The sequence below is a fragment of the Schistocerca piceifrons genome, chromosome 1, assembly GCF_021461385.2.
Source record: "Schistocerca piceifrons isolate TAMUIC-IGC-003096 chromosome 1, iqSchPice1.1, whole genome shotgun sequence".
Taxonomy (NCBI): Eukaryota; Metazoa; Arthropoda; class Insecta; order Orthoptera; family Acrididae; genus Schistocerca; species Schistocerca piceifrons.
Genome location: NC_060138.1, coordinates 284,765,979 through 284,779,353, shown reverse-complemented (window position 1 = coordinate 284,779,353; position 13,375 = coordinate 284,765,979). Strand labels below are relative to the sequence as shown.

The following is a 13,375-nucleotide window of genomic DNA, read 5'->3' as shown; positions in this document are numbered from 1 at the left end:
GCTACAACACTGTTTCACTCCCTTGCGAACAACTGCTTTCCTTTCATCGACTCTTATAACTGCCATCTGGTTCCTGTATAAATTGTAAATAGCCTTTTACTCCCTGTAATTTACCCCTGCCACCTTCAGAATTTGAAAGAGAGTATTCCAGTCAACATTGTCAAAAGCTTTCTCTAAGTCTACAAATGCTAGAAACGTAGGTTTCCTTTCCTTAGTCTATCTGCCAAAATAAGTCGTAGGGTCAGTGTTCCAAAACTGAACTTCCCTGAAGTTGGCTTCTACCAGTTTTTCCATTCGTCTGTAAAGAATTCTTGTTAGTATTTTGCAGCCGTGACTTACTCTGATAGTTCGGTAATTTTCACACCTGTCAACACCTGCTTTCTTTGGGATTGGAATTATCATATTCTTGTTCAAGTCTGAGGGATTTTGCTTGTCTCATACATCTTGCTCACCAGATGGTAGATTTTTGCCAGGGCTGGCTCTCCCAAGGCTATCAGTAGCTCTAATGGAATGTGTGTACTCCCGGGGACTTGTTTCGACTTAGATCTTTCAGTGCTCTGTCAAATTCTTCACGCAGTATCATATCTCCCATTTCATCTTCATCTACGTCCTCTTCCATTTCCATAATATTGCACTCAAGTAAATTGCCCGTGTATAGACTCTCTATATACTCCTTCCACCTTTCTGCTTTCCCTTCTTTGCGTAGAACCGGATTTCCGTGTGAGCTCTTGATATTTATACAAGCTGTTCTCTTTTCTCCAAAGGTCTCTTTAATTTTCCTGTAGGCAATATATATCTTACCCCCTTGTGATATATGCCTCTACATCCTTACATTTGTCCTCTAGCCATCCTTGCTTAGCCATTTTTGCTCTTCCTGTCAATCTCATTTTTGAGACGTTTATATTCCTTTTCGCCTGCTTGTATCCCTTTTTGTCTGCTTGATTTTTATATTTTCTCCTTTCATCGATTAAATTCAATATCTCTTCTGTTACCCAAGGATTTCTACTAACCCTTGTCTTTTTACCTACTTGATGCTCTGCTGCCTTCAGTATTTCATCTCTCAAAGCCATTTTTCTTCTACTATATTTCTTTCCCCCATTCTTGTCAATTGTTCCCTGATGCTTTCTCTGAAACTCTCTACAGCCTCTGGTTCTTTCCTTTTGTCCATGTCCCATCTCTTTAAATTCCCACCTTTTTGCAGTTTTTTTCAGTTTTAATCTGCAGTTCATAACCAATAAGTTGTGGTCAGAGTCCACATACATCTGACCCCTGGAAATGTCTTATAATTTGAAACCTGATTCCTAAATCTGTGTCTTACCATTATATAATCTATCTGAAACCTTCCAGTGTCTCCAGGCCTCTTCCATGTATACAACCTTCTTCTATGATTCTTAAACCAAGTGTTAGCTATGATTAAGTTATGCTCTGTGCAAAATTCTACCAAGTGGCTTCCTCTTTAATTTCTTACCCCCATTCCATATTCACCTACCATATTTCCTAATCTTCCTTTTCCCTTTTCCTACTATCGAATTCCAGTCTCCCATAATTATTAAATGCCGCCCCCCCCCCCCCCCTCCACTATCTGAATGATTTCTTTTATCTCATCATACAGTTCTTCAATCTCTTCGCCATCTGCAGAGCTAGGTGGCATATATACTTGTACTACTGTGGTAGGTGTGGGATTCATGTCTATCTTGGCTACAATAATGCATTCACTATGCTGTTTGTACTAGCTTACCTGTGCTCCTATTTTTTTTTTATTCATTATTAAACCTACTCCTGCATTACCCATATTTGATTTTGTATTTATAACCCTGTATTCAACTGACCAAAAGTCTTGTTCCTCCTGCCACAGAATTTCACTAATTCCCACTATATCTCTTTTTAAATCTTCTAACCTACCTGTCCAATTAAGGGATCTGCCATTCCACGTTCTGATCGTAGAATGCCAGTTTTGTTTCTTCTGATAACGACGTCCTCCTGAGTAGTCCTTGCCCGGAAATCTGAATGGGAGACTATTTAACCTCTGGAATATTTTACCCAAGAGGACACTATCATCATTTAACTATACAGTAAAGCTGCATGCCCTCTAGAATAATTATTTATGTATATTTCCAAATTTTTTTCCGGGTACTTTTATGGCCTCATTTGGACCTCTTTTAGTCAATCATTTCCTGGCCCTCTTCTTCAGTAAGCTTATGTTTCATTCTTTCTTAACTGCCTAGTATCTTTTCATCCATTCTGATCTTTCCTGTCTTTCCCCATCTGTAAATACCCTTTTCATTGTGTGTCGTTAGTCCAATTATTTATATATATTGTCAATGCTGTCAAACACCTAGCGTTGTTTTGGCCTTTATTTTCAAGTCACAGTTTTTTGCTCACATAGTCATTTGCAACTGATGCTTTGTTTCAGAACTGAAGCAAAGTACCACATAGTGCAGTCATAATATAACTGAGTAGATAAAAAATGTACTCACCAAGCAGCACCAGGAGAAAACACACAAAAAAGTTAAGGAGGCCAGTGGTTCCTTCTGCTACAAAAGCTTGCACATTTCCTTAACTTTTATGTGCGTTTCTTCCACCGCTTCTCGTTGAGTAGATTTTTTTCATCCATCCATTTAAACCCTTCTGCCAGAAGGAGGAGCCTCAGGCTCCAAAAGTTTTCTCCTGCCACTGCTTGGCGAGTAAGATGTTTTATTTACCTAGTTATAATTTTAAAAATTCCTTGTTTCTATTGCTGTGTTAGCTTAGGTAGTGTAATCAGTAATAATCTGGTCTAAAATGTTGTCATGGTCAGATAAGTAAAACAAGGCATGATGAAACAAACATAACTTTTATCGTGCATTTGTTTCTGTTGTGGAGCAAATATTGCTCACACCGTCTGTTTGTTCAAATCTTTTTGCAGAAACAACTGTTTTCGGAATATTTAGAATTCATTTTGTCACCTAAGACATCATTTTCAGAGCCTCTTTAGTCCTTATAATTAGAGCTGCAGTGTTCTTAATGGCTTGAATTGTTGGCTTATTACTGCATTAAATGCCCTTGACAGTCTCAAGGTGGTTGTGAAAACATTTGGAAATGTCACTCAAAACTAGTTGTCCAACACATTGCCTATTCGATGTACACCTTCTGTGTTGATTTAAATTTCATTGCCACAGAAAAAAATGGCTTTACAATTTAATGCAACCTAGTCCTCTGCCATCTCCTGGGTATGACTCTCTCTCTCTCTCTCTCTCTCTCTCTCTCTCTCTCTCTCTCTCTCTCTCTCTCACACACACACACACACGCACACACACACACGAGGAAGAGAGGAACAGGGAATCAAAGATAAAAGTAAAGTGCCGTCATTGCCCTTTTTTGTGTGCAGTTTGGCTGAATTAAATGACTTTTGAACAAAATACTCTATCTTTTCTGTTAACTAATGTTTGATACATCCTTGCATTTTACTTCATCAGTTGAATGGTGCATAGAATAATCATTATGTAAAAGTTAACATTAATAAGAAACTCTAAAAACTTTGTTCTTCTCATCCAAGAAGGTAATTAATTTGCATTACGTTACACTAAATTTGTTGTTGATTATTTCCTATCTCCAATAAATAAACTGCAGAAGACAATGAGAGAACAGGAACAAAATTTTGATAGAAGACATTGTTGCTGGGTCCTCAAATATTTCGAAATATATAGTTTTATATGAGTAGGTAACATTGTTGTAAAGCACTGTTGATTGAAAGGGACATACAACTGTTCTCATTAAACTTGCTGTATTTCTTTATGGCTATTAATTGGAATGGTATGATCTATTGTGAAATCTGGGATTAGACTCACATTCTGGAGGGTCGCAGTTCGAAACCTAAGTCAGATTAAGGTTTTCTATTGTTTCTGTAAATTGCTTAAAGTATTTGCCAGGGTGATTTCTTCTCTAATCTATTCTTGTGATCTTTATCTTATGGTTTCAGTGTCAACTGGATGTAAAACCATAATGGTAATTTCTTCTTCAAACCAAGTATGTCGTCATTAGTCAAAAAATTAATAATGGATACCCATATTCAGAAAATAGTTTATTAAAATTTTCTGGTTGCCCTTGTGTGCTAAAGCCTGAACATAGCTTATAACCGTGATGTATATCAGTATGTACTTATGTACTCAGATAGCATCTATTTGGTTTATAGTGGAGGACAGCTTAGTACCACTACTGGTCGTATCGTTCCCTGTTCCACTCAAAAATACAGTGATGGAAAAATGAATTCCTGTATCCCTCTGTATGAGCCCTAATTTCTCGTATCTCATCTTCGTGGTACTTATGCAAAATGTATGTTGGTGGTTGTAGAATCATTCTGCAGTCAGCTTCAGGTGCTAGTTCTCTAAATTTTCTCAATAGTGTTTCATGAAAAGCTCGTTGTCTTCCCTCCAGTGATTCCCACTTGACTTCATGAAGCATCTCTGTAATAATCACATGTTGATTGAACCTACCAGTAACAAAAACTAGCAGTCTGCCTCTGAATTGCTTCAGTGTCTTCTTTTAATCTGACATGGGGGGGATTCCAGATCGTCGAGAAGTAGTGAAGAACAGATAACACAAGTGTTCTATACACTGTCTCCTTTAGTGATGAACCACACTTTCCTAAAATTCTCCCATTAACTAAAGTTGACTATTTGCCTTCCCTTTCACCATTGTTACAGCTCCTTCCATTTCATATTGCTTTGCAATGTTATGCGTGGGTTTTTAGTCGAATGACTGTGTCAAGGAGTACACCACTAATGCTGTATTCAAATATTAAGGGATCTTTTTGCTTAGTCATCTGCATTAACTTACATTTTTCTACAATTGTAGCAAGCTGCCAATTATCATCCCAATTAGATATTTTGTCTGTGTCATCTTGTATCCTCCTACAGTCACTCAACAGTCACACATTGGTGTACATCACAATATCATCAGCAAACAAATTTATAAGCAAAATGGATCAAGTTTTTGTTTGCAACATAACAGACAAAGATTTCAGTGGATGAGACCATCACCTAGAGACCTAAAGCAATGCGAAGAATCCCGGTCAAGCATTAATCAAGAAGAGTTATTAAAGCTTGTGTATATGATTTCTGATGAAGGAAAAGAAAGCCGTAAACACACACACACACACACACACACACACACACACACACACACACACACACCAAACTGTTTTACAAGACTCTTCATATCAGATGCAGGCTGCTGATAGGTGCATTAACTTTTGATGTTATAGTTCTTTGACCTAGACCACCTCTACTTTAAACTGGTGCTTATAATGAATTAAGTGCATTACTGTCACGTACCTTTGTGCAATCTTATTTGTGAAAATTGAGGAAAAATGAGATGTTTGAGAGAAGGTGAAACCCTACCTTCCCCAAAACACTGCATTTTCTTACAGCAATCACATCTATGACAGATGTATTATGAAGACTTGTAATTGAAAATAGCTTCTGCATTTTGATGGAATATGAAGTGCTTAGCTGTTCATATCGTGTATCTAAAACTGAGTAGAGTGAAGCCTTTTGTGTTTATGTTTTCAATTATCAGACGAAATCAGTGTGGAAAAGTAACTAAATATAGGTAGGAAAAGATTCAGCTTCCCAAAGTGCAGTGGAGGGAGACACAACTATAAAAAATGTGTAAATTGCAATCTTTCAGGAGGAGCTCCTGTGTCTAGGTCAAAGAGAGGTACAGTTTGGAAAAAAGCAGCTTTCCATGTAGCTGAGTAGGCAGTGAGTAAGTGAGGAAATTGAGAGAAAAGAAGGCCAAAGTTGAATAGCAGCTGAAAGATGTTTTAACTGCACATGTCAGGGTAGTTATTTGTAAATGTGTGAAAAATACCACTTTACACCATGGTTTGGATGTACAGTGAAGCAAAGTCCTCCTTCATAACTAATTGGGTAATTGAATCAGAGGCTGGAGCTAGGCAAGGGCGTAACACCTTCAGTAGAAGTATACTAAAATCAGTCATGTAGTATGCAAAGTGAGTATTTGGGTCAAATTAAGTTAATGTGGTTTGCAAATCAATGTGGAACTTCACTTATTGAAAAGTTTCGGAAATAAAAATTATGTTGATGGCTTCATTGTAATAAATGAGTAAATATTCAGTAATCTTCCAATTGTCTCATTCTATTAAATGTTACCTAAACACACATATCAGTATGCTCATAATGATGGTAAAAGGCAACACTTTGACCAAAAGAGTACTGTGATTACTGGAATATTACAATTTGCATAACTGCTCACACAAAATGAACAAATGTATTGGATGGTGACACATGTCATCTTTAATAGAACATCCTCTGCAATGTAAAACAGATATCTTGGGTTCTCTCTGTAGATGTATCCATTTAGATGACACTCTACAAAATAATTTGAAACAAGAATTCCGGTTCAGTAATTCTGGGCTGTCAAAATTTCTTGAGTCTGAACATAGGTGTGTAACGCCCGGCTCTTAATGCTTTGCCCTGTTTAATACTTCCTGCATTCTTTCAGTGAACATGTGTTTTGGATGTAGTCTGACCACATCATCATAACCCTGTTGGCACCTTATCAGTTCTCTGCCCCAGAGTCCATGAAGTTTTATCATCAGAGCTTCATGTGGCTGTACAATTCAGCAACATTTAACACTCGGAATACAACAACAAAAAAAAAGAAAGAGAGAGACTGATAGAAGTAACAGCCTGATTCAGTTAAGGATCTGGGGCAGTAAACATATTTATGGGTTTCCTGATTAGATTATCACATTGTTGCAGTTGGTACATGCATGTCTGGAAAAATTGTGCACCATTGGTGTATATCCTTTTTGCTATTTTGCTTGTTGCTGTTGTATTTCACAGAAGAAAATTATTTCTGAAATCTTAAGGAATTATTCAATTTGTGTAAGTGAAGACAAGGTACACCATTTTGCCATGTATTGCTACTTCATGACCTGTAATTTTTAGAAAGATTTGAATAAGGGTTATAGATTCTGTCTCAATCTTCTGAAAATCTGTGGATTCTGCAAGTATTTTTGTATGGATAAACGTACCTCTCTCTCTCTCTCTCTCTCTCGTGTGTGTGTGTGTGTGTGTGTGTGTGTGTGTGTGTGTGTGTGTGTGTGTGTGTGTGTGTGTGTGTTAAAAACAAATAACCGTTTGATAGCTGAGTTGAGGAATTTTTGTCATTTTCAGAGTGGGCATGGGTTCTGATCAACAGTTCTGTCTGCGATGGCACAATTACCAGAGTAACCTTCTTGCAACATTACCGCAGTTCTTGGACAGTGACAATCTGACTGATGTCACATTATCAGCTGGTGGACGAAGTATTCGAGCACACAAGGTTGTCTTGTCTGCTTGTAGTCAGTATTTTAACGAGCTTTTCAAGGTAGTTATCAGTTATTAAGATATTAGTGCTGAGATTTGGTTACCTGGATTATTTTTTATGCTAACAGCATCTTTCATAGTTGGCCACCTAATAAGTTTTGCATTATGAAATAAAATCATCATATTATCATTTTACCAACTGTGCTGCAGGCGTGTGTTACTAATGACAAAAAATTGCATTTTTAACTCTTAAGATTAATAAGTTTCCGAAACTAATCAACTTAAATTCCAATCGTGTGAACCTGTGACAAGGAAATCTTTTCTTTGTGATGCATGGATAACTTAAGAAAAGTAACTCTAGTAACTTTGTACCATAAATTAATACAGCTGTTCTTACTGCAACAGTAAATTTTGTTATATTCTGAAAACTCTCGTGTATGCTGTGAGTGCTACCAGTGCCATGTTTCTGGTAGCTGTGTGGGAAAGATTCATCAATAATATCTGCAGTTTTATGTTTCTTGCTGGAATCATTAGAAATACTTCTGGACCACCTTCATCGTCTGTGATAACTTTTTGCTGAAGTATTTGCTCTCTTTGAGAGTGGGACAATTAAAATTCTAATTATCACTTAGCAATCAAAATTTGATAACAATCTATGAATGATATCTTATAAAATACTGCATGGATCTTTGGTGAATTAAGCTATATTGCTGGACTTTTATACAGATATGAAATATTATCTTGAAGCAGTGTGGAAATCAGATATGCAGTGGTTTCATGAATCTTGTAAATTGTTACACTGAAGTATCCCGAACTGGAGCATTGTATAATCAAAGTAGACATCTGAGTGATGCAGTCTGTGTAGAAAGTGACAAGAAATTCATTATGATATTGGCAATTTGCTCTTTGTCCCCTCTTGCTTCCTTAAAGTATTCTTCATATGAGTTATCTACTCATATCTAGCATCTGACAATAACGGGAATCTCACAATAATGGGAATATTTCAAATGGCTACTCAGTTCGTGTTTGTGAGAATTTCTTGAAAATTTTGTGTAGAAGTAAGTTATTGTAAAACAGTCCTGTGTGTAGCATTAGTTGTTTCCTTACAGTTACCTGTAATTATTTATGTGGCAACAGTATTGCTATAATCAAATGCTCGGTTGCAAAAATCATTGCTATATGTTCAACTAATAAACCAAAACAGATGTGATAGGCACAATCATCAGAATGCACAATGAACTGTAAATAATCTTGATGATATTTAGCTTTACAGCTGAATGATGCTAATATTAATGATTAATAAGAACAATCACAGCTGTATTGATACACATTTATTATGTGTTTTGTATTGATACACTTTATTGTCTCATGACCAGTTTTGTTCTTAGATCATCATCAGATTGCTGAGATGTGCCAATATCATGATATGAGAGGTCTAATTGTCTTATGTAATGTTAGAGACAAAGTCTGGAAATGACGATTGTGTAAACATTCTGCCAACCTCCAGGCAGAAATATAGTGAGCAGTAGGTAAGTGCACACAACATGGGATACTGTGTAAACTGAGCTAGTACACAGACTAGTGAACACAGCACGCCATGTTGCATACACTTACTGTTTGCCATTATTCTGCCAGGTGGTCAGCAGAATGTTTATATGACCATCATTTCCAGGTTTCACCTCTAACCTTACATCATGATTTTGGTGCAACTCGGCAGACTGATGATGATCTAATAAACAAAACTGATCGTGGCACAGTAAATGAGTATCAATACACCTATAGTGCTTCTCATTAATTATTAATATTACAATAAACTGTCATTTCACAATATTTAGTCCTGTTAGGAATGATGACAATATACTGAAAAGATAGAATGCCGATAACCGTATAGTGGAGATGTGAAGTCACAGACGGGCACAACAAAAAGACATCTAGACTAGTAAGCTTTCGGGCAAGAGGCCTTCTTTTTCTGAATTAGACAACATGCACACACACATTCAAGAAAATGCAAAACACACACACACACACACACACACACACACACAAAACCACAGTCTCTGGCTGCTGTCGCCAGACTGCAAGCAACAGCACATGATGGGAGAATCACTCTGGATGGTGGGCGTAAGGAGGAGTCTTGGATGGGGAGGGGATAAGATAGTAGGTTAGGGATGGGAGTCAGTAAAATGCTGCTTGTGGGAGCATACAGGGATGAGGTGGGGGAAGGTAGGGCAGCTAGGTGCAGTTGGGAGGTTATATTGTGGGTGGCGGGAGGGGAGGGGGGAAGGAGAAAAGTAAAAAGACTATGGGTGTATTGGTGGAATAGAAGACTGTGCAGTGCTGTAGTGGGAACAGGGGAGGGGATAGGTGGATAAGGACAGTAACTAACGAGGGTTCAGGCCAGGAGACTTACAGCAACAAAGGGTATATCGTAGAGAGAGTTCCCACCCGCGCAATTCAGGAAAGCTGGTGTTGGTGGGAAGGATCCAGATGGCAGAGGCTGAGGGGACTTTGGGAAGTGGTGGGTAACTGGAGAGATAAGGCATGGGAGATATCTTTCTATACAGGGCTGGGAGGGTAGTTATGATTTATGAAGGCCTCACTGTCAGACCCTTGATATATTTTGAGAGGGATGCTCGTCAGTACAGATGTGATGGCCAAAGGTGGCTAGGCAGTACGGAAGGGATTTCTTGGTATGTAGCAGGTGGCAGATGTCAAAGTGGAGGTATTTCTGCTGTTTATAGGTTTGATATGGATGGATGTACTGATGTAGCCATGGCTGAGGAAAAGTTCAACTCTGAGGAAGTTGGCTTGTTGGGTTGAGGAGGACAAGGTGAAGTGAATGGGGGAGAAGGTGTTGATGTTCTGGAGGAATGTGGATAGGGTGTGCGCACACTCGGTCCAGATCATGAAGATGTCATCAGTGAATCTGAACCAGGTGAAGGGTTTGGGATTCGGGGGGGGGGGATAGGTTGACACAGGATGGTTCCATGAAGGTGCCCATTGCCATACCCCAGATTTGTTTGTAGTTGATGTCTTCAAAGGATAAGTCATTGTGGGTGAGGATGTAGTTGGTCATGGAGTCCAGGGAGGATGTTGTAGGGCATTAGGGGTGTTAGTGTAAAGGAAGGTGGCAACAATGATGACAGCTAGGGCACTGTGTTGTAAAGGAACAGTAACTGTGGAGAGTCGGTGGAAGAAATGGTAGGTTGCAGGTAACAGGCTGAAGTTGAGCAGAAATTCTGTCAGCGGGGCACAGTAACTGGCAACAATGGGGTGCCTTGGGTATTGGGATTTGTGGGCTTTAGGAAGCATGTAGAAAGTAGGAGAGTGGGAAGTAGTGGGACAGAGGAGACAGGCAGACTCAGTGGAGAGGTTCTGGGATGGGCCTAAGGATTTGATGAGAGACTTGAGATATTTCTGGAATGGAGTCATTTTGGCAGGGTTTGTTGGTGGACGAATCTGACAGCTAGCAGAGTCCTTCCGCCAGATAATACTAGTGGTTCCAAACCACAGTGGCGGAGTCTTTGTCAGAATGTAGGTTCATAAGGTCAAAATCAGTTTTTGGGCTGTGGATTGCGATTCATTCTGCACGTGAAAGGTTAGCATGCATGTTGAGAGATTTGGGAATGCTGGTGAGGCAAGGTTCGAGGTTAAGAAATTCTGGAAAAGTAACAGTGAGTGATTTGGGGACAGTGGGAGCTGATCACGGTTGCTGAAGGAGTGAACTAAGTCAGGTATGGTTCAACATTGGGTCTTTCATTGAGTCTGATCTGTAGAGTTAGTGGAGAAAAAGCATTTCCATTGTGTAGGGACTTGGAGGAGGAGGAGGAGGAGGTAAGGTCTTTAACAAGTCCTGCATGATTGAATTTTGGAGTGGGGCAAAAGATAAGGCCTTTGGAAAGGAGTGATACTTCTGTGAGACTAAGGCTTTTGGAATACAGGTTCATGACTATGTTTTGGGTCTGTTTAGATTCTGGATTCTATATCACAGTTGTTGGGAGTTTTTGAGGGGTTAAATGTATTAGGTCTGTGAGGCAGGGTTTGTCAGCTATGAGGGGACCTTGGGAGGTAGAGGTGGTGGATACTGGAGATGGATGTGAACAGGTTGGAGTTTTTTGAGATGGCATTGTGAATGCTTCTGTAGTTACTGGAGGGCAATAGTTTCATTATGTGAGAAGGGATTCAAGATTTTGAGGCGGCACAGCAGGACAGTTTTATAGATGGAGAGGAGGTATTGCAAGGAGGTTTGAGACTGACTGACATGGTTTTGGAGGACTGTGTTGCTGAGGGATAAGTACTGGTGGAATCTGAATAGATAGAAGTCATTTTGGAAGGAGGGATTGCAGCTGGAGATGGTTAATTTGATAGTAAGGTCATTTGGAGGGATTTCATGAACCAGGCAACAACACAGGAATGGTATATGGAAGTGGATGCTGGCCACAGATAAGAAAACTTTTCTGTATTGGCACTGACGGAAGAAGCAATAGTCCATGGTGGAGGACGGAACTGCTTAAAAATATGCAAATAACATAGAAATACACCAAAATAGTTGGGAAAAATCACAAAAAAGGACGGAACTGATGAAGTGGGGGAAACAAGATTAAACCTGAGGGAGTAGGCAGTGAAAAGCGAAAATGAACTGAAATTGATGTGAAACCACATAGATATGAAACAGAACAATAAATAAAAAGCCCACAATATGGGTTACAGGTCAGTGGGCAAACATGTATGAAGAAGAGGGGGGAGGAGGCAGATGTGACTAGATTAGGTGACATTAGCATGTGCAAACTGGAATAAGAGAGGAGAAATAGTGGGGAGGGGGGGGGGGGGGGGGGTGAGATACAAGTTCCTGTGTCGTGGGAGGGTATGGAAAATAACAAGTGAAAATAGACGAGAGTGACGAAGGAAGAGTGAGTGATTTGAAGGTCTAGGATAAATTATATCGGTGGGGGGAATGTGGGACATGAGACGCTGCACCATCAATCAGTAGTCATGTAGCTGTGTGTTGTATGTGGACGAGGTGGTTTGATACAGTGTGGCTCATAAGTCAGAGCGTGAGGTGTGGTGTGGTTTAGAAGATGACACACAAAACACAGGAAAGAAGAGAAAGAAGATGACTGACACTGAGTATAGTAATGAGTTGGAAAATAGTAACAAAGGAGAAAGAAGATGACGGACACTGAGTATAGTAATGAGTTAGAAAATAGTAACAAAGGAAAGCAGTACTGGGTTATGGATGGAAGAAAAGACGTTAGACAAAATCAGACAGTGGGAAAACCCAGAGTGGAATGATGACAGAATAATGAAAAGGATATTGCTGCTCACCACATAATGGACATGTTGAGTCAAAGAGCGGCACAGCAAAGACACAATTAGCTTTCAGCCAAAAAGCCTTCTTCTGACTTAGACGACATACACACGCATTCATGCAAATGCAACTAATGCACACATGACCACTGTCTCTGGCTGCCAAGGTCAGACTGTGATCAAAGGCGCATGATGGGAAAAGCAGTCTGGGTGGTGGGGTTGGGGAGGTGACTGGGGAGGGAGAGGTTGGGGGGTGGTCAATTACTGCTTGTGGTAGCTTACAGGGACGAAATGAGAAGAAGGTAGAGCACTAGGTCCAGTTGAGACTTAGCTGTGGGCAGTGGGAGTGGAAAGACTGTGAGTGTATTAGTGGAATACAAGGCCATGTAGCACTGGAGTGGGATCAGGAAAGGGGATAGGTAAGTGTAGCACAATGATTAAGAAGGTCGAGCCAAGGATAGGATATACTGCAGACAGAGCTCCGACCTGTGCAAAAGCTGGTGTTGGCAGGAAGGATCCAGATGGCACAGGCTGTAAAGTAGTCATTAAAATGAAGAACCCTTGTTGAGTAGCATGCTCAGCAACAGGGTGGTCCAGCTGTATGTTGCTCACAGTTTGTCTGTGGCCATTCTTATAGATAGACAACTTATTGGTTATTGTGCCCATGTAGAATGCAGCATAGTGGTTGTAGCTATTACGCACAACCTACCCTCTCATCTAAAAGATACCAACCATTTCCTACACCGATTCTCTAC

At 39.7% G+C, this 13,375-nt stretch overlaps 1 protein-coding gene across 1 annotated transcript in view; it reads left to right on the top strand.

Annotated features, from left to right (window-relative positions):
• The window catches only part of LOC124733083 (protein abrupt), a 139,186-nt gene that overhangs the window by 8,666 nt on the left and 117,145 nt on the right, over window positions 1-13,375 (top strand). Inside the window, exon 2 of the mRNA XM_047248523.1 lies at window positions 7,182-7,374. Within this exon, the coding sequence (XP_047104479.1) occupies window positions 7,189-7,374 (186 nt within the window). The 5' untranslated portion in view covers window positions 7,182-7,188. The remainder of the gene's footprint in view (window positions 1-7,181; window positions 7,375-13,375) is intronic.